The sequence below is a fragment of the Branchiostoma floridae genome, chromosome 2, assembly GCF_000003815.2.
Source record: "Branchiostoma floridae strain S238N-H82 chromosome 2, Bfl_VNyyK, whole genome shotgun sequence".
NCBI classification, from domain to species: Eukaryota; Metazoa; Chordata; class Leptocardii; order Amphioxiformes; family Branchiostomatidae; genus Branchiostoma; species Branchiostoma floridae.
The window spans coordinates 14,216,429-14,239,211 of record NC_049980.1 but is presented as its reverse complement, the minus strand read 5'-3'; the positions used below and the strand labels follow the sequence as shown (position 1 = coordinate 14,239,211).

Genomic DNA, 22,783 nt, shown 5'->3' with positions numbered 1-22,783 from the left:
AGAAAATAACAAAACCGGGACGCAGCGAACGAACGCAGCAATGCCGCAAGCGTGCCGCACGTCAAGTGAGAGGGGGCCTTAAGTCGGAATACTTTCAATGCCTGACTATATCTATCTAAATTTATTATATTTTCTTTAATTCACGCAACCTCCTTGATTCACGAGACAACAGAAACTGTTTACATAGTATCTGTACATAGTTTATTACACTACAATATAGTCCATATTGTCTGTATATATAGCTATATATGTAGACCACCATTTTATAGTACCTACTCCACAGGATACGTGACGACGTACGCTGTCCTTGCTTTTCCATCTGAGGCGTCAAAATGGCAACAACAAGGATTTTACTTCCACATACAAAGATCGCTGTCTTCTTCAGATTGTACAATCTTAGAAAATAGCAGTCATGAATATAATCATATATTTTTTACGCGTAGACTGCAGATAACGTAGCTTCAGTACAATGTTCAACTGACCGTTAACATGAACTGTAGATGAGGGAGTCTGTCTACTGTATCTTGGATTTTACATATTTCTTTCCAATCCAACTCCGGCTTGTGCATTCCCAAAGTGTTAATCAATAGGGAATACCAGCACTCACTCGTTTGTGTGCCAAGTCATGTGTATGCACATGGCATTAGCTATAGAGTTTTTAAAGCAATTCCATCGAATGTGCCATAAAAATTGTGTAAATCAGACTTATGAATTTTTGAACAGCTGACCTCAATAACACAGCCCTGCCCACCACCAGAAGGTAGCTTAATACCTTGTGAGAATGGCCTCTGCCTTTCACTTTTCTGCCTTCTACAACAATTGTAGAAATGTTTTCAATGCAGCTAATGTACTTCCCTTTAATTTGCCGTGTATGTGACGACAAAAGACAACATTGTGAAATATAGACAAGGTTACCCTATTTCCAGACAGACGCCCACCATGAGCAAATATTGCACGTAGTTTTTTTTTCATATATGTGTACAGATGTTTTGTTATCGCAACAATACATAACTCCATTTATAAGACATACGAGACTAGATTTATAAAAGGTCCGTTGGTTCTATACATTATCTGGTGTGTCAAATATCTGAGTAGCTTTTGTAGAATTCTGTCATTTCTATGGAGGAAGGCGTGGCTTCGCGATCAGAAGGTCCTTCTGGTTGGCCCTGCTGCTTCCATTTCGGGTTGCTTAAGCTCCTTTTCAGGCTCCTAAACGCAGCTCTACTTAATGTTTGCCCTTCCTGTAGAAGAAGAAGAAGAGAAGATAACTCTCTTCAATTGGAGCTCGTCAAGCAATTCAGTTTCAAGACATATGCGTACTTTATTAAGGTAATTCACACAAACAGCACAATTAATACTATTTGTGTTAGACTACAGGTACAAGCTATGTACAACATCTATCTCAAAAAGAGTTAATTACTCTGATGAATACGTTAGCATAAAACGTGGCAACATCAAATATGTAACAATAATGAAACTGATATACACAAAAGATAAAGCAAATAAGGAGCAAATGAATGCAGTTTGTTTTGTCAGTTTCATGGCTTTATCTGATTAAGTGTGAGACTTTGGAAGCATAATCCTGTACTGTTTGCGTTAAGCAGCACAAGCGAACTCTTGGAGCTAGTTCACAACGTAGCACACATGTTAAAGCGTTTCATTTTCGTCTTGCAAATTGTTTGTTAGAGAAGACTCCAAACCAAGATCGATGAAGCATTTAAAGCTCGACAAAAATGCAAGAATTAATACTGTCACTAATATATGCCAAATATACTTTATTCCATCAATCCTTGATATTCGTTGTTTTTATAATTTTCACCTTAAGTAAAAACTCTGGTAAGGAAGAGACACTCCACTGTCGTGACACCTACAGAGATGATGAAACTCAAGACAATTAAAGTAGAAAATGCAGCAAACGTATCCTTAATATTACACCCTTTTGTCTGATAGACACAGGATTCCTAAGCAATTCTCATCTATGACTCCCATAACTATACCTGTTAACAACATACGAAGGCATGCTTTCAAACGCAGTAGGCATACAAGGAGTCTATATGGAGAGATATTACGATATCAACACAACGTAGCACAACATATGGTATGGAATCACAAGTAGTCTCTACGTACCGACAATTACAAGAGTAAAGCGTCACCAAGACTTACGATAGCGTGCGCATAAAGAAAGACAGGGAAGGATAAATAGGGCATAACAAATACATCCTGTTTCTACTTGCTTTGGACACTTGCAATAGCCCAAATGAAGGAAAGAATTGAGAAAACGTAAGGATGAACGGAAAATTCTGACTTTCTATACCTCAGTTTGCTGTGAGGCAGAAGGGGAGTCGTGTATATTTTGCAGCATGTCCATATGCCGCTCTCTGGTGTGCATAATTTTCTGCCAGCGAACGAGAGAAAAAGTAACCGTGTGCGGAAAAAACTAGTGATTGTATGTACAGAAGGTGAGACTAAGAAAGCGAAGAAAATAAATCGACATCTTATGCTAGAAATGAAATCAACACAAATAAGAGTTTTCTTTCCTTGTCAAGACGAGTGAATGTAAACTGTCTCTCCCACATCTTGCAAGACGTTGTATAAGCGTGGGACCAAGGTGTAGAGCGGGTTTTATTGTGGAGGGATGAAACGATTATATACAAAAACAGGTACAACAAAAATTACCTGAAAGTCTAGGTCTGAGTATCTTGCTTGTGCTCTCTAATACAGAAAAAAAGGAAAGAAAATCGGATACGGGTGATACGAATAACAGCAGATGGACGCAAGAACGACAGAAAGTAGGAAAGCCTTTTAAACAATAATTCACTTCGTAACACTATATGTAACGTTTTATATATGTATGGATAGACCAACTACTTTCATTACAACAAACGTATAAATATGAGCTACAGTTTATATACTAGATACTTGTGTCTTCTCATACAATCATTTTACACACCACATTCTACATGGACACAATGAATAACATACTAGAAATGCAACATCATTAAACATGGGCTGTCACAGTTTTTGTCTGCTTATGTCATAGTAATCATTCATACATGATGCTACATAAAATGGTCGATCGTCGGTAAACTGTCAGTGACTGAATCAACATCATTACTTTGTACGTACCACAATATGGGGTGAGGGGGAAGCATTTGTGTTCATCACGACATGGTCAGCTTTGTACTTGTCTGTCCTGTCCAACTCTTCACAGGAGGAATGCTTGACCGGCTCGTAATCCAGGTGTTTCCCCTGAGCCACGCTCGGACCGTGACCTGGGAGAACTCTGATGGCGCCCGGCTGGGGTTTGGTCGGCGGACGAGGGTCGAGTTGGACGCGCAACGTGGAGGCGGTGTGGTACTGTTCCATGTCGTCGGGCTTGAAGGTGGTCATCATCCTGGGAGAGCCGCCGTCGTGCCCGCGCGGGTTGCGGGGCATGGTGTGGATGGGGACCTCCAGGGACACGGGGCGCTGTTCGGCAGCCTGGCGGGGCTTGGGACATGGACCGTACCGAGGATCGCGTTCTAACGTCCGGGAGTGACCCTGAGAAAAGAGACCGACGTAGAAATCAGATAAGGAAATAGCAAAGATATGACTTATAATGTCGATGCGTAGATGCTGCATACAAACAGGTTCTGGTCGACCGGTCAGATGTACTTATGGAACATGAAACCGTGACAGTGAGTTGTAAGATGCACGTGTTTACGTAGAGATGTGGCTATGTTGCACCCATTTCTGAACAAGTCTAGAATAACTAGAACCTAAAAAAATATGTTGAAAAATATCGCGCTCGTGAACTTAGATCAAATCCAATACATTCAGCAAGTCGACCACCTTACGCTTTGGGATGTTCTTGTCAGTAGCCAAATAACTATATTAATATCACAGCAAATGAAAAAAAATATTGAAAACGTGATCCTCACTTGCCGCCGTAGCAACGCCTCAGCTTGTGCACGGCGTTCTTGTTCTGACGTCACCACCACGTCAATCATCTCCATCTCATGTTCTTCGTGAGTCACGTGATCAATCTTCTCCACGACGGTCATTGGTCCATCAACATGTACGGCTGCTTTTGTATTAAGTAGAAAAATGGACCAAAATGTTAGTAAACAACCATGTCACGTGCCCCTTATGCTAGAAATAACATATCAAACAAACTTATATTTTGGTGTCTGGATCAGAGAGAGAAAACAACTAATACTTAGGATCCTTCAGAGCAATAACGACTGGCTCTACTTCTCAATGCAGTTAAGTTACGTTTGGAACCGCATCTGTTAGCAGCGACACCTAGCTGCAGTGCGAAATAGAACTCAGAATTTCCCTTTATATAATAGAAAGATGGCAGACGGTCAACGAAACGTCGATATTAATAATAAAACACCTGGTTGTGTTATACAAATAGCAAATTTGTTATACAAATAGTTTCTTATCAAAAATATGAAGTTTGATGCACAGTAGAATAATGGCATTTGGATCATTGGATGTGAATGTCCTTCAGCCACATCAGATTTTGTCATCCCTTCATTCTGTGGTTTGCCACTTAAATGAACACTAAGCAATGTTAAGATTACATGTAAAAGTTAACACCGGCTAGTTACCTGTGTATGTTATTGGCCTACCGTTAGCGTCAACCTTTTTCTGTATGGGGATAAACAAGATGTATGTTATATATATAATATATAAGAAAGTAACTGTACAAGCACTCAAACAGGGGGATGCAACTAATTGAAATGAGTTGATATTCTATTGATCACAGTCACATAGATATTGTCAATCACGGCACGAAAAACGGTATTTAAGGATGCTGAAACCATGCGTAATGTTGACGTATTTTCCTCCTTTACGGATCTATACACCACTTATACGAGTACGTAAATATTGCCTTTAAGTGGTCTTTCTGTAGGTCCGTGTTAGTCCTTATTTTCCGGTTTTCCCGTTGTCTTTCAGCAGCTTAAAGATGTCGTAAATGATTTTTAAAACCCCCTTAAAACTTGTTTAAAGTTCACGTTTATTTGATCTAAAGCCTCTTTACGTCTCATATACAATTGCATTAAGTGGATTATAACGTGTGTTTTAGTGCCTTTTCAGCAGCTTAAATTTGCCATAAATACTTATTAAAACGCCCTTAAGACATGTTTAAACTTCACGTTTATTTGATCTAAAGCCTCTTTACGTCTCATATACGTGTACATTAAGAGGATTATAACGTGTGTTTAGGTGCCTTTTCAGCAGTTTAAAGTTGCCATAAATATCCATTAAAACGCCCTTAATATATGTTTAAACTTCACGTATATTTGATCTAAAGCCTATTTACGTCTCATATACGTGTGCATTAAGTGGATTATAACGTGTGTTTTAGTGCCTTTTCAGCAGCTTAAATTTGCCATAAATACCTATTATAACGCCCTTAAGACTTGTTTAAACTTCACGTTTATTTGATCTAAAGCCTGTTTACGTCTCATATACGTGTTCATTAAGTGGATTATAACGTGTGTTTAGGTGCCTTTTCAGCAGCTTAAATTTGCCATAAATACTTATTAAAACGCCCTTAAGACATGTTGAAACTTCACGTTTATTTGATCTAAAGCCTATTTACGTCTCATATACGTGTGAATTAAGAGGATTTAATGTGTCTATATTTTTCTTTTTAGCAGCTTAAAGTTGTCATAAATACGTACCAAAACACCCTTAAGACATGTTTAAAGTTCCCTCTGTACGTCTCATATACGTGTGCATTAAGGTGTGGATAAGTGCCATTTTAGGAGAATAATCATTAGCACATTTCAAAGCAAGAAAATACAATGGATGAAACTTTAAAATTTTATTGAATTACGAGAAAATATTACATGGAAAAGTAAAAAAACCTACAGCCTACTAGGTATTTGTGGCCTTTCATTCTGATGTAGTCGGCAGTTGAAACAATCACAACGGTTGCGCAATTCCGTGCAGCAGTCCACAGTCCCATTTCCAGTGTCGGGTGAAGCGTCTCGGCGTAAGTTAAAAAGAGCACACATGTACAGTACAGTTCCATCTGGTCACCACAGGAATAAGAATCCGGTAAGATCTAGAGTACCCTAGAGTAGTGGCCGATATGACTCGTGTTGTTGGATGGTCCTGGATTCTGTGAACGCGAAACATGTTCAGCTTGCAGTGTCGGCTTCTATTAATCCGGATGGTGCAAGGGCCGTGATTTCCATTCTGTGTCGATTTCCAACAACAACAGCTTGTACAGAATGATAGCCACCTCGTATCTTTGAGTCAAATTCCGTCACCGGGGGTCCTAGGCGGTAAAAGCGGTGTCGCGGCCACAACTTGCGGGCTAGAGCAGGCCCAAACTTTCTTCAATACTTCTCTTCAAAAATGAACGCCTGGAAAATAACCGCTCCTTGTCGTACGTATGGCCCGTAAATTTGAACCCCCCACTCTTTTCTGCCATTGGATACATTATATCACATGACACAGCTGTGCCACAGACGGACCAAGGAAGTTCAACCTCCTTGGACGGACGGAGGCGTGCGCCCCATGGCGAGTACGAAATAACGCTGAATAAATTTACATCTTGCCTGCCCAAACAAACACGAGCAACACGAGAAGACACCGCCTGTGTGCACAAACTGTTCTTTCTCGACGCTTGCTTGTAGATAAAGAAATAAACATATTTCGTACATTTACCTGTAGTAAGAACTGCTTGCCGTTTTATAGAGAAAACACAACTCACTGCACAAAACGGTATACCTACTACATCCTTATTCTTCAAGCAGAGGTTGAGTCGCGGAGATATTCATAGCAGTAGTCGGGATTTCTACCGTCTCTTAGCTCGAGTGTCAACATGCCACAAAGAAAACCTCACCCTGATTTAGACCCTGGAATTTCAGAACATATATGCGGTATAAAATAAAAAGGAAAGGGTCTCCTCCTGTTCGCATAAACTGCGCTTCAAACATGCCGTATGTTCAGCAGAAAAAGGCACCGTTTCATAAAACCTTTGAGACGGTATATTAGCTAATAGATAAAACGGGGGTAGTACCCCCAAATTTGCTTAAGCTACGCGGATTCAAAGATTAAACATGTCGTATGTTCAACAGAAATACGCAACATTTCATATACGTCTTGGCAACATATAAGCTAAACGGCGGAGGTCTCCCCTAGTTCGCTTAAACTGCGCGTATTCAAAGATTAAACTTGTTGTATGTTTTACAGAAATACGCAACATTTCATATACGTCTTGACAACATAAAAGCTAAACGGGGGAGGTCTCCCCTAGTTCGCTTAAACTGCGCGGATTCAAAGATTAAACATGTCGTATGTTTTACAGAAATACGCAACATTTCATATACGTCTTGACAACATATAAGCTAAACGGGGGAGGTCTCCCCTAGTTCGCTTAAACTGCGCGGATTCAAAGATTAAATATGTCGCATGTTTTACAGAAATACGCAACATTCATATACGTTTTGGCAGCATATAAGCTAAACGGGGGAGGTCTCCCCTAGTTCGCTTAAACTGCGCGTATTCAAAGATTAAACTTGTTGTATGTTTTACAGAAATACGCAACATTTCATATACGTCTTGGCAACATATAAGCTAAACAAGGTAGGTCTCCCCTAGTTCGCTTAAACTGCGCGGATTCAAAGATTAAACTTGTCGTATGTTCAACAGAAATACGCAACATTTCATATACGTTTTGGCAGCATATAAGCTAAACGGGGGAGGTCTCCCCTAGTTTGCTTAAACTGCGCGGATTCAAAGATTAAACTTGTTGTATGTTTTACAGAAATACGCAACATTTCATATACGTCTTGACAACATAAAAGCTAAACGGGGGAGGTCTCCCCTAGTTCGCTTAAACTGCGCGGATTCAAAGATTAAACATGTCGTATGTTCAACAGAAATACGCAACATTTCATATACGTTTTGGCAGCATATAAGCTAAACGGGGGAGGTCTCCCCTAGTTCGCTTAAACTGTGCGGATTCAAATATTAAACATGTCGTATGTTTTACAGAAATACGCAACATTCATATACGTTTTGGCAACATATAAGCTAAACGGGGGAGGTCTCCCCTAGTTCGCTTAAGCTACGCGGATTCAGAGATTAAACTTGTATGTTTTACAGAAATACGCAACATTTCATATACGTTTTGGCAGCATATAAGCTAAACAAGGTAGGTCTCCCCTAGTTCGCTTAAACTGTGCGGATTCAATATTAAACATGTCGTATGTTCAAAAGAAATACGCAACATTTCATATGCGTTTTGGCAACATATAAGCTAAACGGGGGAGGTCTCCCCTAGTTCGCTTAAACTGCGCGGATTCAAAGATTAAACATGTCGTATGTTCAAATGAAATACGCAACATTTCATATACGGCTTAGCAAATATATTAACGGGGGAGGTCTTCCCTTCTTTGCGTAAATGACGGTTCGAAATAAATTATATATATATGGCATCCTTCGGTCAATATTGACCATGGTATACGCAACATCTCATATAACGTAAAATAGCGCATATAAGCTAACCGTGAGAGGTTCTCCCCTGTTCGAATTAAACCTTGCGCACAGAAAGTTTGAATTCGTCAAATGCTTTCGGAATAGCCAAAAAAAACACAGAAGATTATTGTATTTGACTTTGTATTGTATTGTATTTGTATTTGCTGAGGTATAAACATAACATTTTGTACCAGAAAGCGCAATAATTTTGAGTTTTGACTGTTATAAAACAGATGACGCAATGTTTTATCTAACACCAGACAAAGGCTTATTACATTTGACTTAGCCGGTTAACATGTATTTTGTAACAGATCTAGAGAAACGGTATTTGTCCGTTTTGACAGAAAATATTTTTGAGACATTTAAGTTGTCTCTTCGGCATACTAAAATACATGTAAAATTCACGTAAAGAAACACAACAGATTAAGTTAGATTTACAAACGCTGAAATCTTCCGTAAATGCCAAATGTATGTTTCCGATGCCTTTAATAGATCTTAAAATCTGCTGAAATATTTCTCCGCCTTTAAGGGCTTTTTACGTATCTCTGAAACTTTGCCTAAAAAGTTGTTTTCGTGCTGTGAATGGTATTTGTCTATTTGCTAATTTGTTGTCAATAGCTTCTGCATGTCACAGCGGGTAAATTGTAATACATTTACAGTAATAAACGAGGACGTATTTTCAAAAAATGCATCAGCAATCTGGAACAAGGCCCCACATAGCATAACTGTCAAGGAAAATGTTACACCCTAAGAAAAACATTTTTTGTTTGTGATTAATTGTCCAATGCCCCAGCTTTGTTGCTTCACGCTCCCATTCTATTAGACGGCGATGGCGCTGCGATCTCACTAACAACTAAATTGGATCTGGTTTACTCTTGATTTCATAGTTGGAATGTCACGCAAAATGTAAAAGTATGATTAAAAACACACAAAAAAATCACAAGGCGTCAGGAGAATCGTTTTCTATTGATGCAATTCGCTGAGCTCTCTGTCAAATGAGGTAGTTGAGTGGAGCTGTATTAAAGCCAGATCAAATGTACGTATCAATGCTACTAATAAATTCTATCGCGATATCAGGAGCAAGGTAACATACTGACTGACTCTTCAACTTTGATTTCGTAGATAACAAATTGCTTTGATTTGAAACTATCAAAACTCTAGATCTATCTACATGCCCATAGCCAGTGTAGTTATGATTTACCGCAGTAGGGTTCTGAGCAGATATGGCGACGTCAGGGTCGGATGGTGGGTCAGTCTCTTCAGTAGCGCACATCCGGGACTTCACGATGTCCAAGACCTGATATATGCAAGTATTTATTAAGGTTTTGAATTACGTTTTAACAATACATGTGTCCATTGATCACCTCTGTCACTCTACTATTAACGTTATTATCAGAAGGAAAGAAGTATCGGAAAACAGAAAAAACTACCGACAACGAAAACAATTTCCCGTGAATTAGTAGCCTCTTCCATTGACCCGATGACCTGTCATGTCTGATACTTTCTGTCTGACCTTTTCCACACACTTCCTGCCACTCTATTGGCAGTGTATTCAAATAACTACGGACACACGTCACAGTAATGGCCATTGGTAGGGTTATATGGTACGTACACATCCATCCTATATTCACTACAGTACGTGTCGTGAGCTGAAAAATGCATGTGTGCACAGGGTGAATATTAAACGGGAAATTCATCGATCCAAAAAGGCCAAGTGTCATGATAAAAGTGCTACCTAGGGCAAAATGTCATGAGGGATATGACTGACCTGTTTATTTCCTACGCAGTAGAACAGCAGCATGAAGAGACCCTGCAGAATAATAACAAATGTCTCAATACATAACCAGGCTAAGGCGTACGCTCAACCAATCCTTTTATATTTAGTCTCGGCACTGTGTCGGCTACTTCAACATTTCTCTCTGGCAGCTAGCATACAAAACGTATGACCATTTCCATGGACATTAATGATTTTTACTTTAGATAATTCCCGAGACAGTTCTATGATGCATGTCCACTTTGGCAAATAGTGTACAGCAATCAATATTCCGCCGTAAATGAGGGTTTTTCCGCTTAAAAGGCTTCAGAAACTCGTCGGTTTACCGATATTGGAGCGAGGAGATTGGGTCATAAATATTCGCCCTTCTCTATCTCATTATGCTGCACAATCCATCAATACTGCACACATGGACTTTCAACAATAGCCTGCGCTCTCCACGGTAGTAGGCATTCCATGGCAAATGATCAACAACGCTACAGAACATATAGTCTGTACAGCATGCTCGTAAATTCTAGTGTCTATGCCCACACACTTGCAAAGAAATGTTTTATGTTCAAGCACAGAATGCCATTACTTTCATGTCACAGTATATTGTACGAAATAGGGTTCATGTTACTGATGATCTGCATTCATATTTGTGAGTAGCTCTATAAGAAACATTGTCCGGGCCTGCAAAAATGTAATACATTCAATGGACAGGAGACCTGGAATTTCATGCAGAGTTTGAAGTGCAGTGATTTTTTGGTCGTGTCCGGAATTTCGCCTTTTAGCAAACGTAACGTTACGTATCGACATTGAGCAACCGGAACGGATAAAAACATTATAGTTTTAAAAGCTAAATTCAGCGCATTTGGACTTTCGGTGACGAACTTCGGAAGCTACATCCAAAAGAATGATTAACCTTGCATAGCATTTGTAAAATTGCATTTCTAGCCATAGGGAAAGTAATTTATACTGCTTTATTTTGCAAACCTTCTCGCGAAATGGCGTGAGCATATTGCCGGTCAACACGTGACCCTTAAATGCAATAACATCTCACGATCTATAATGTAAAAATCTGGGGGGGGGGGGGGTAAACGGTAGGTACAGAGAAGCCTTTATTTGGAAGGTCATACCTATGAGGTATACGTCAGATGCCAATAAATAAGCCAAATTAGGTCAATGCACACATGCAAAGCGTACGTTAAATCTTAAGAAAAGGTAACTCAAAGCTATATACTCCTTATTCCTGAGGAATACTATAATACATGGCGTTTATCGTTCAAGAAACAGTGCTGTAGAAAATACATTTTTTTACAAAAAAAAAAACACATAATATAATGAACAAAAAGTAATATTTACGCACTAGGTTTATGCTGATGAATTAGCAATTATGATACTTCACGTCAAATGGACGTACCAGGCTAAGAGGCATATACACATTGTAGCATTCTTATTGTTATTGACGTGAAATATGTACTAAGCATTATTCACTTCGTGAAACGAAGTGTTTGTAGTCAGTGCTGTTTTGATGTCAGGGGGTCGTTTGTCAGCCTGATAACTAGGGAACGCGTGAATGGATGGTTTTGATATTTGGTATGTGGGTAGGATTAGACATGACGAAGGAATGGCAGGAATTGCGTTACGGCAGGGCGCTCTAGCGGCGTGTTATGGTACTGCAGCGGAACTTCCGGTTTTGCTATTTTGTGTTTGGGACTTGTTTGGGTGATGATTTTTAAGTGGTAGGTAGCTGTGTTAAAGCATAAAAAGGTGTGTAAGTTTTGGCCACCTAGGGGTTTCGCAGGGGCGGTGAAAGTAATTCTTGTTTTAGGTTTTGAGAAGGAATAATGAGAGAAGGGGTTGATGGATGTTAATGACAGTAGGTATGCAGATAGCTTACGTAATGATGTACATACTTGTATGCTTGTTACAGTTTGTTATCAACATTCTAGGTGACAGTCCGTACTGATAAAATTAATTCATCTTTCAAACTGTGTACCAAATTTTAAGAATGCATTTCCTAAATGTAAAATGTAGGATGGAAGGCTGAGTACATGCCCACTTACCAGTAAGGTATTGCACATGGCGAATAAGTACTGAAATAGCACTGCCGATCGGTTAACGGCAAACACCGCCAGGACGACAGTAGCGGCCAGCAAAGGCAGTATCACGCACGAACTCCACAGAGCCGTTCTAGGAGAAAAATCAGTAGATTGTATTAACAATCTGTCGTTAATTATTCATATTTCATTGGAAATAATAAACAATATAGCCTTCATAAATATATAGATAAATCTACAATCTAGTGGCCTTATAAGCAACACTTCAATGATGATAAACTGCCTTTCATATTTAGTAATATGTTTTGGTAATATTCTCAGAGTTGTATAATTAATTGGTTTCTCAATGTATGTCTGCAAACTTTGCGCTCGCAAAGAATTGTAATAATACCCAGAAGCAGTGTAGGTCAGAATTGTTCGTCATGTCACAGGAACAGTTCTCAAGCCGATCTATTATTAGCGCCGCAGCCCCGGAGGCCCAACGCTTTGATGCTTGGATACTCAACACACGGCAAGGCAATAAATGAAGTGAATGTCCGCGCGAATACGATGTACTTATCATGAACGAATCTGTGACCACCCCAAACCTTTTGAAAACAGTCACATTTCAAACAGTTAAACGTTTAGTACATAATGTAGCTTTACCGGACCACTTCCTTTTGGCCACGGCGAGAGTCAGTGGGCCTCATGCAGGTAGTGAAGGAGAAGAATATTGCTCTCATAAATAACATAATAATCCAACTCCACTTCTATTCCGTCATTGATTCCCAGTTCTTCAGGAGAAAATTCCATTTGATTAGAGGCTACGTAGGCAAAGTTGTCACATTAACCTTATTCGTGCAGTCATATGTTAGATCGTCTTTCTTCTCAGGACCATCCATAACAAACCTCCCAGAGGCACCATACAGTATGCATTATGTATAACAGCTTAAGTTTCAAATGGAGAAAATTTGCAGCCTTTGACTTTCAGAACCACTCAAGGCGCCTTGTACTAAGCTGGTACGCATTTAGTATTCACGAAGAACTTAGAACGATGGTGGCGCCGAGTCTGCCACTACTTTTTAACAACGACACAGACAGCTTGTCGCCTACAGTTGTTCCACGAGTCAGAGACAATCATCTTTCATTATAGAGCAAAGAATCTCTTAATTTGTACCTCAAATACGAAAGAATATGAAGTGCACCATCGTAGATTGTACTATGTATGTTAATGATAGAAATATCCCGTTAAGTTATATAGAAAGTAATTGCCCTCTATTTAGATACCCGTACGAGTAGCACTGAAACAAATGCATTCCCCATGCATCTGATAAGTGGATTAAATCAAGCCCATATAATCGTACATTTTTCATTATTACCAAGAAGTTATGTTTGTAAACATGTTCTTTTTACATGTACTTAGCCAAGTTGGGCAAAATAAAGGTCTTCATTCGTTCATCATACCAAGCGCTATTTTATATCCGGTCTAATGAAGTCTTAACAAAAAAATGCAACACGGAAATTAAAAAACTCGAAAACTCCTGGATAACGTTGCACGTTCTCGCTGATGTCATCATTCCCTGAAGATGAGCATGAGGTCAGACGCTTGGAATCAAGCAATTCAGCAAAAGATCAAGACCAAATGTTACAAAAATTACTGTAGGCCACCACTATGTTATATCGATTAATACCTGTAAAAGAAGACTTTAGCTTACTTAACCTTCAAATGGTCCGTAGAATCTCGAGAAAAACGAGGTTGTACCCGACTCAGTTATAAGGTAGTAGAACACAGTTTTTGGCCTATGGAGATTTCTACAGTCAAGGGCCACAAGGCCTAGGTGACTGGCTTCGACGCGGAAAAAAAAGTAGGGTGCACTTTAGAAATACCAAAAAAAGGATATGTTCGAGCTTAGGGCACAAGCCACAAAATATCTAAAAAAAAAATAACAAGAAAATCCTGTCGGTGTATTGCCTTCTCATGCCCACTTTGAAACGCCACTGTGCGGAGGTCAAATAACTGCAGCTCGCTCACACTAGAAGGGCAGTTGCGTAATGGGGCGTATTTATACGGGGAATAGAAAACTTTCACAATCCAAACCATACAGTTTCGGAGTCGGAACCTTCCGTGACCGCACAGCACAGGTTATATCTGGAGGCCCATCAAATAAGGCTTTTTACCTCTCCTTCAACAAGTTTATTCGTACTACTTTATGTACCAGCGTCATGGAACCCGGGGGTCGCGCATAAATACTGTGTTCTACTACCTTGATAATGGCGAACGAATTTGCTTGACGTTGCCACGCATCATGCATACAAGTATACAAATTACAGATATTAACGCAAACCTTGTCCGGTCCTTGTCGACTTTTTTCGCCATTGAATTCAGCATTGCTTTCACGACCAGTAGTAAGATGACCAAGTTTGCCTAAAAGACAGGAAAGTAAACTAGAATAAGATCGACAGCTGCAAATTTACCCAAAGGTCTATCTATACATATCTTAAAATATATTACACAATCAGTACACGGATGAATAGATCGTTGGCAAACACATGGCTATTTCTTTTATATGTACTCATTCGCATCAAAACAATATTCCCCATTCTACTAACGTAATTACCCAGAAGACATAATATAAAAGACAATAAAAATATAATGCTTGCCATCGTACCTGATAACATACTGTGATTACAAAATGGTTTAATATGCGTTTCTGTCTTATGAAAATGCATTTATACCCATTATGCTGTAACATACGTGACACAAATCAAAGCCGCTTAACACTTCTCTCTCTAACATGATGGAAGTGTTATACTTACGGCCACTACTGCACAGGCAGGCGCTGCCAAGGCTAATGGCAGCTGGCTATCTAGCGTGATCCAGCAGCTGAAAAATACAATCCAATAAATGGCTTAAGGTCATGCGCTATCAGCAAGAGGATGAGCTGGCTGTGATCATTTCCCCCAGTACATCTTCCCATCGATCATGATGCATGAGATATTAGCATGCACGGAGGGTATTTTGTATGCAAGAACTCAGATCTTTATCTATTGATGAAGTTATAGCAATGACCTTCAAGAGGAGGAAGGAGAACTGGCAAGGTTGTACATGTATATTCAGTGATGTATCATTGGCAAATAGATATATGCGTTTAGACAACGTGTGGGGGTGGCATAGGTTAGCAGGCTCTTTTCTTGCTCATAATGCACTTTTTGTACTGGGTCCTTTGCTTTGTGCCACGGGCAGAAACACAGAGAGCCTGCTACGGACGCTATTCTTGCTCTTACAAGTCGTTTGAACGCTAAGATGGCATGCTAAAAGTCACTCACTTGTTTACTACAATTGTAACTAAAAACAGATGGAGATCACTTTCCTTTCCTACTGTTCTGGTAATAATAAGTTGTCTCATCTGAACAAGGTGCTTTTGGATATGACATATATGTAAAGTCCTATGTTCTTTTGGCAGTGAATATCCCGTAACTATATCTTCTGATGTTTTGTATGTCACTGAAATTTTTCATTTATTGGCTCCTGGTTTCATCACGGCTTTGACATACAATAGTTGTAGTTTGATCGGTACACAATGTTAAACTTGTTGAAGTTGGCTATCGTTCACAACCACCCTCATATCATCAGCATTCCCCCAAACATATCCAATATAGCACCTGACTTCGTCCACATGTTTGGAAAAGAAAAACTGTAAGATAGTTTTCGTTGTACTCTTGTTCGGCAGTATCCAAGTGGTCCTGCCTTCGCGTTGTTGATGCAAACGATTGACTCCTTTAGCTGGTCATGGTCTGGACGAGATGGCCCATTCACCACTGAGACGGAACATCTGGAGACATTGACGAATACACGACTTTCTACATGGCTACCTGGACTGGGGTGTTTGCACAGGTCACTGCATACCATAAAGACCGGGGGAGGGTGTTTATGTCGCACTTCGCTTGCCAGAGGCCCTCTGACATTGCCAGGAAGCTATGGGGCAATCTTGACTTCTGCAGGTGGAGTTAGTGCAAATGATGACGTGCTGACAGGGTTCTACATAGACAGCCTAACATTCTCTCCCTGCAGTGGACTACACTATAAACAGGGGGAAGACTGGGCACAACTGCAACTGAAACTTAATTTGGGATGTCCAAAGTTGATATGTTCACAAAATACGTTACCAGGTCAGACTATGTAGCTCGACTACTTAAGATAACCATACGTGTGGGCCATGTACAATATGGTCCAAATTGGTACTTGGTTTTGAGCAGCACACGTCTAAGTGAAAAACAAAATACAGTGGCATTTAAATTGGTCTAAGAGTATTGTTATCTAGCCATTTAATTACGTCCCAGATTACTCAACACTGTATACGTAGGTCTGGGCAAATGATGGGATGATTCCTCTGCACCGTTTTGTAGAAATATGCAAGACAAGAGCATAATTACAATTGGTAATTCAAATGACGTTCCCTAATAATCCATTTTACCTCCGGCGAACCTTCCCAATCACCCCTTGCCTCCGTGACATCTAAGATCTGGCGTGGTTGATAAGACGGATAGGGGTGCGAGGAGCGCCGTGATCCCGGAGGGATGAGGGATCGTTACCACCGGCATCACCACTGACACGGCCCGGCACGAGGCAAGGGCACAGCTAGCGTGGGTGGAGACAACATTTCACTACCCGTGATCCGGCATGCTTATCAGTTATTCAATCTTCTCCCACATTCCGTGGAAATTTACCAACTTTTGGAATTTTCAGCATGTTAAGGAACAGATTACAACATTTCGGCAGACGTGACACCCTCAGAGACTCGACTCTTACTTGTGGATGAAGGGACTACTCAAATCAATAGTGACACATAGAAAGGTCACGGTTACATTATACCGCAGGTGAGCATTTGTCTACACAGTCGTCATTGTTGAAGGTTCAGCTTCGATCTGCCCATCAGCAGATCAATCGATGATACAGGCGCACGCAAAAATGTCTCGGCTTATGGAAAATCCCGCGGAGCTGTTTGATGATTGACGTTTGCCTCGTACATTATACATTGATTGATGAAGCGAGCTCCTGGATTTTTTTATATCTTATGGATTTTGATCGCAGAATTTCATTATGGACGCTCTTCATCAAGGTTGAAATATTGAGTTAGACCGACCACCCTGAATCAAGTCTGTTCAATGTCCAGCAGGCGTGACGGACTGGCTGATTCCCGCGGCAGTACGCCGACAACTCTTCCATACCCAGCACCGGAGTGGAATTGACGTACATCCACGGAAAGAAACGGTTTAAATTCTGTGCAATATTTTGCCGTGATTTCACGCTACTGTCGGTAGCAATGCAAGAACACGAAACTCAGGAAGAATGAACAATTATTGTGTGCCATATAGATATGCCCATATGTGTGAGAGATGCTTACTGTTTGTCATTGCCGTATCCATTAGTCTTCGTAATCCCCAACGAAACACCGACAACTGCTGCTGGTAGAACTGTGGATGGTGTAAGACATGGAGTTAGATGATATATCTCACGGAGACATGTTACTACTGTCAAAAAGTAGATTACATGGCAAATGTTTCAATCACACCATTGCAGTACTCGCATTGTTACAAAAATATGCACAAAACGAAGTCCATATTGGTTTAGAATATTCACTGTGCACATGTACAGACGAGTGCCCGACAACTAGACCAAAGATATGCACACTAACAAACTTAGCGAAGCAGGACGGAATGCAATTGTAATTGAAAACTGTCTACACCCCAGAAGAGGGGATCGAACAGACTAATCTTGTAGCATAAATGGAATAAAGCATAACTTTTCTACTTCTTTACTTAAAGTACTAGTATCCAGCCCATGAAGGGTATGACTTAAGGGTTGATGGCGCGTCCTGAGGTTTACATGGTGTCGCAACGTCTGGTCCTTTGCAATAATCACCGAATAAAACCAATAAGATATATAGCCTATCCAAACTGGCCCATAGAAAAAAAATCTGATTGACACTATAACGTTACATGCAGCATGCACGTACATGTCTCATTGTTGAGTAATACAGTTCAGTTTACATTTTTGATTTTGGTACATAAGGTCGCAAGATTATAAATTTCATTTTTAAACAAAATTTCTACAACATTTCGTAAAATTGCAGTATACGTATTGGGATGTAAATTTTTGTAAATCTACACTGCTCTGCTCCACTCATTCCCCTCTGTTGGGGCACATGTATGCCTCCTTCTGATTGGTGAATGTGCTGAGTATCTCTCATTCTGATTTGCCAATGTGTCTTTCATTCTGATTGGTCAATGTAATTATTCGCCAATTGTGATTATGTACCTCTCATTCTGATTGACTAATGTTATTATTCACCACTTGAGATTTATTATTCACTTGTGGCACCTCTATGACCTAAGACGTCATAACCAATATATATGAAATGGGGCCTTCTGATTGGCCAATGTCGTATGACTATATGATAATATGCTTTAAACATCATTACAAGGTACGTAGGCATTAGAATAGAAAATGAATCGAGGCGCACACTTTCTTAACTTTCAGCCGTTAGCAAAAGAAACGACTCCTCTGGCTTCTAGTGCTTGCTACGAGAAATTCCTCTAATCTACCAAGGGATTTGATGTTGCACCAGCGCCGGTGAGAAATTGTACTAAAAATTCAATATTTTCTCCGGATATTCTTAGTGGCTAGACAATTATTTGTTAACTGGAGCCTAGTTCTACGCCTGTGGGGGTATTCTCTGTTTTGAAATTAATTGCCAGGCTTTTAACGTTGTGATATGATGTTGGAATAACACTTAGAAACAAAGATATAGTACATAGAATCACACTTCCTCTTCGCAATCTTGGCAATACACCTATAATTTGATGCACATTTCTTTTTAAATCATATGCAGTGTACGTAGCTATTCAAAGACGATAGGGCAATCAAAAAAATAAAGCGCATTCGATCTTAATCATTTCCATGAAAATGTAGGTGCAAGATAGAAGTGTTGCAGGTTTGGTCCCCTAGCAGTTATTCGAGAAGTTTTGAATTCGGAGAAAATTGACTCTAAAGAAATTTAACACTGAATTCAGGACTTGTGTGTCCTTTTGAACCAGCAAGTCACTTGAGGCAATACGTTGTTGCATATCGGGTGCATTTTCTAATATATACAGCCATAATGCAGCAGTTGAAATACCAGCGATACCCACGAGGAACAAGATGCGCCCCCACTTCTCGCCCCTTATAGGATGAAGCACTGGGGGATTAAACGAATATTCGGTTCCTTGTCGGCTGATGGTCCATACAGCCGAATCCCTGGGGGATGAGGAATTACCGCCACTTGAGTGCACTACACGTTGTATTGATTGGCTCCCATCGTCCGATGACTCGGTTTGACGTCTGTTCTGGTAAGACTACCGCCAGGAAACCGAAGAGGACTTTTTATAGACGTGTGGCCACACTGTTGACCTGTAGATCGCGAGGTTAATGAGAACTCTAAGTGGAAACATCATGGACGGAGCCTCGTCATGTCAGTGACTTGCTACACTTATTTACTGCCCTTGAAAGCGAGTACTTTAGCAAATCAACATGTTATGATTTGTCAGCAACTTCGAGCATCTCGATTGAACAAAGGGTAGCCTTGATTACGTTTTTGTAATTGCCTGTGAGTAACGATATTCATGAGTTTATCGATTAAATGCAAGTCTTGCTTCAAAGAACATAACCGAATGTGGGAAGTAGGCCGCAGCTATTCAGACTTGAGATGTTGAAAATAGTGGGGCCGATTCCCGCATACGCCCATGGACAATTTTGTGGGGAAAATTCAACCATTTGAATCTATAAACACAAAGTAGTCCAAACAAAAGTCCGATCTTAAACCCCTCGTCAAGCAGTAAAGCCCCTCCTAAAGCATTCATAAAGTATACGTTAACATACTCCTATTTTTTTTTAAACTCTCACCTTCTTTAACGTATGCTTAATGATTGGATTTTGTTTGATAAGAACTAACTTTATTATATGATTTTAATTCAACGCACATCCACATGAAAAGCTGGAGAAGCACAATTCTGTCAATGTTTTTTTTTTAGTTTACATTTAAATCGACAGTGAGTGTGACATGTAGTTGGCTTCCTTTTATCAACATAAAATAGATTCTATACATTTCCTGTGACTGAATTCAATGTCACAGATTTCGTTATCACAAGGCGCAAAATACAGCCAAGTACAAGAAGAACAAGAAGAGCTTCTACCATAGAGAATACATCATTGCCATAGATAATTGATCTCTGTTGGAAGCGACTCACGACGTTGTAAACAGGATGTTAGCAAATCTAGTTAGAAGGCTTTGCTCCGGCTGTATTGGCGAGATAAGTGTCTAGATCCTTATCAGAACAGAGTTTATCCTAAAGCTTTTCAATCGGAGCCAAATTCATCTTCGCACCAATTACACTGGTATACGACAGGCCATCAGGATAAGTCTCCAAGACGAAAGATTTTCTGTACGAACAAATCCCCAAAGTTAATGCAATTTGCTGCAAGTCCAAAGTCTTAGGAACAGATTATAAATTATGGGACTGTAAGGCGTGTCCGTACTTTGTCCATTTATGACGCCCCAAGGAGAAGGCGTATTTATCTCTGTAACAAACTATCGCCTAAACTCCATGACTAGTCGCAAGACGAGTTCGATGCAGGGCCATAGGCGATGTGAAATAAAAGGAAGAAAAATGTGTCTGATACACAAGAGACTACGCAGTGTGATTACCGGTATAATGTTTCCATACCTATGTTTAAGAAAGGATGGTACGTAGACAAATAAATACAAGGAATAAAAAATATGAGGAAAAAAAAGAAGACGAGAGAAGAAAGATAAAGAAAGTGATAGACAGAAAAAGGGTAGAAGAGAGAGAAAGAGAGGAAGAAAGAGAAAGAAAGGCGCCAAATAACTTACGCCATCCCAGTGCGATGTATAGCTTGGCTTTGCTGAGTTTGCCGTTGGTGCGGACCAAGGAAGAGTACATGTGCCATCCTTCAGCTAACATCCAACAAAAGGCTGCCAGGAAGAAGTAATGAAGCATGGCGGCAACAGCTGTACAGATGGTCTGTAGAAATAAGTCACATCAGAGAAAGAATATGCTTAAGAAGGTTGAATACTGGTGCCTGTTCATATCGAATATGGACTCTTTAGGTGGACATGCTTCTTGAGAGGTTTTGTTAAAATGTTTGGTGTTGTAAGATGTTGTTTAGCATCCCCATTACTACTAGTACTAATGCCTTTGGTGCAAAGTCAGTTTTTACGTCCATGTTGTCTTCCGCTACGATTATGCAAGTTATTGTTTTTAGATCCGTACACATGCAAAATGTACAACAGAATAAGTGACACCTCTGGACCCCCTACTAGTATACTGACCAGTGAGCGACCAAAGATTTGACAGATTGCTAAACGAATTTCATAGATACAAATTATTTCTTTAAGTTTGTGTATTTTATTTGCATCATATTCCAATTATGAATAGAGGGACACAAAAATCCAATTTTGGTCGGTGTATGGTCTACTATGAACGTAACGCTCAGCGAGTTGACAGCGAACCTTGTGTAGTCTATGCAATGAATAAACAAAGGTTCAAACAAAAAACATATTCACGTGCGTTATAAACCAATGCAAACGATACTTTCATCCAGCATACTGATACTTACTTTGTTCCATTTTTGAGGTATCCCACCAAGGAAAACACCGTTGGCGTTTAATAACGACAAGGACAGGTTGAGAACGATAACGGATCTATCGCATCGGATGCATCTGGAAGGTAAAAGAATGGGATAGTTATTCATTTATTTATTCATTCACTTCAGTTTTCTCAGGCAGGGTGACACTCTCACTGCCTGGGCACCACTTCTCAGAGGGGCCCACAAACAATATATGCAGGGCAGGTTGTGTATCAAATTCCACAAATCATCCAATCTCCAAGCAGATTCCTCCGGTGGCTTAAAACAGTAACATAAGCTGGGGAAGGACTTCAGCCGGCAGAGGGAAAAAATTGCCACCGGAGGAATCTGCTTGGAGATTACAAATCATCATCCATAATCGTATAGTCTTTGCCCGTGCCAAGTCATAAGGTTCAGAGGTCAAACTGCTATCTTCCTCATCATTTTAAGGTTTGTAGGTCAAACCGCTGTCTTACACATCGTTTTAAGGGTTGGATGTCAAATCACTATCTTACACATCTTACACATAATTCTATAAATTGTATGGTCGGTGACATCTATAGCTCATAATGTACTAGTATGTTTAGTCCTTTTAAAGTCAGTGGTACAAGTGATGTCTACACTAGCGCTAGAGACAGTACAATACGTATCGTATTGTATCGTATTCCAACGAAATAACCTCTTGGCACCAAGCGACTTTTGCTCTTGCATCCGTCGGATTGCAATCTAAGACATCATAAAATTTTCTTATCTTGACCCGTTGCAGTGAAGCTGGTTATACCCTTTGGTTGGCAAGTACTTCTTATCATGGACTATCGT

At 40.0% G+C, this 22,783-nt stretch overlaps 1 protein-coding gene across 13 annotated transcripts in view; it reads right to left on the bottom strand.

Annotated features, from left to right (window-relative positions):
- Positions 1-178: 178 nt before the first annotated feature.
- The window catches only part of LOC118407978 (adhesion G protein-coupled receptor B3-like), a 157,731-nt gene continuing 135,126 nt past the window's right edge, over positions 179-22,783 (bottom strand). For 8 of the 13 annotated variants that reach the window (XM_035808591.1, XM_035808599.1, XM_035808585.1 and 5 more), the window contains 15 exons: positions 21,956-22,058; positions 21,210-21,360; positions 17,685-17,754; positions 15,097-15,163; positions 14,625-14,704; positions 12,307-12,433; positions 10,253-10,294; positions 9,686-9,781; positions 4,596-4,635; positions 3,921-4,066; positions 3,127-3,540; positions 2,677-2,712; positions 2,315-2,395; positions 1,820-1,867; positions 179-1,241 (listed from right to left, as the gene is read on the bottom strand). In XM_035808591.1, the coding sequence (XP_035664484.1) occupies positions 1,080-1,241; positions 1,820-1,867; positions 2,315-2,395; positions 2,677-2,712; positions 3,127-3,540; positions 3,921-4,066; positions 4,596-4,635; positions 9,686-9,781; positions 10,253-10,294; positions 12,307-12,433; positions 14,625-14,704; positions 15,097-15,163; positions 17,685-17,754; positions 21,210-21,360; positions 21,956-22,058 (1,663 nt within the window). In that variant the 3' untranslated portion in view covers positions 179-1,079. Of the gene's footprint in view, positions 1,242-1,819; positions 1,868-2,127; positions 2,159-2,314; positions 2,396-2,676; positions 2,713-3,126; positions 3,541-3,920; positions 4,067-4,595; positions 4,636-9,685; positions 9,782-10,252; positions 10,295-12,306; positions 12,434-14,624; positions 14,705-15,096; positions 15,164-17,684; positions 17,755-21,209; positions 21,361-21,955; positions 22,059-22,783 lie in introns of all 13 variants that reach the window. The other 5 variants (XM_035808656.1, XM_035808622.1, XM_035808628.1 and 2 more) reach the window with 5 other exon arrangements.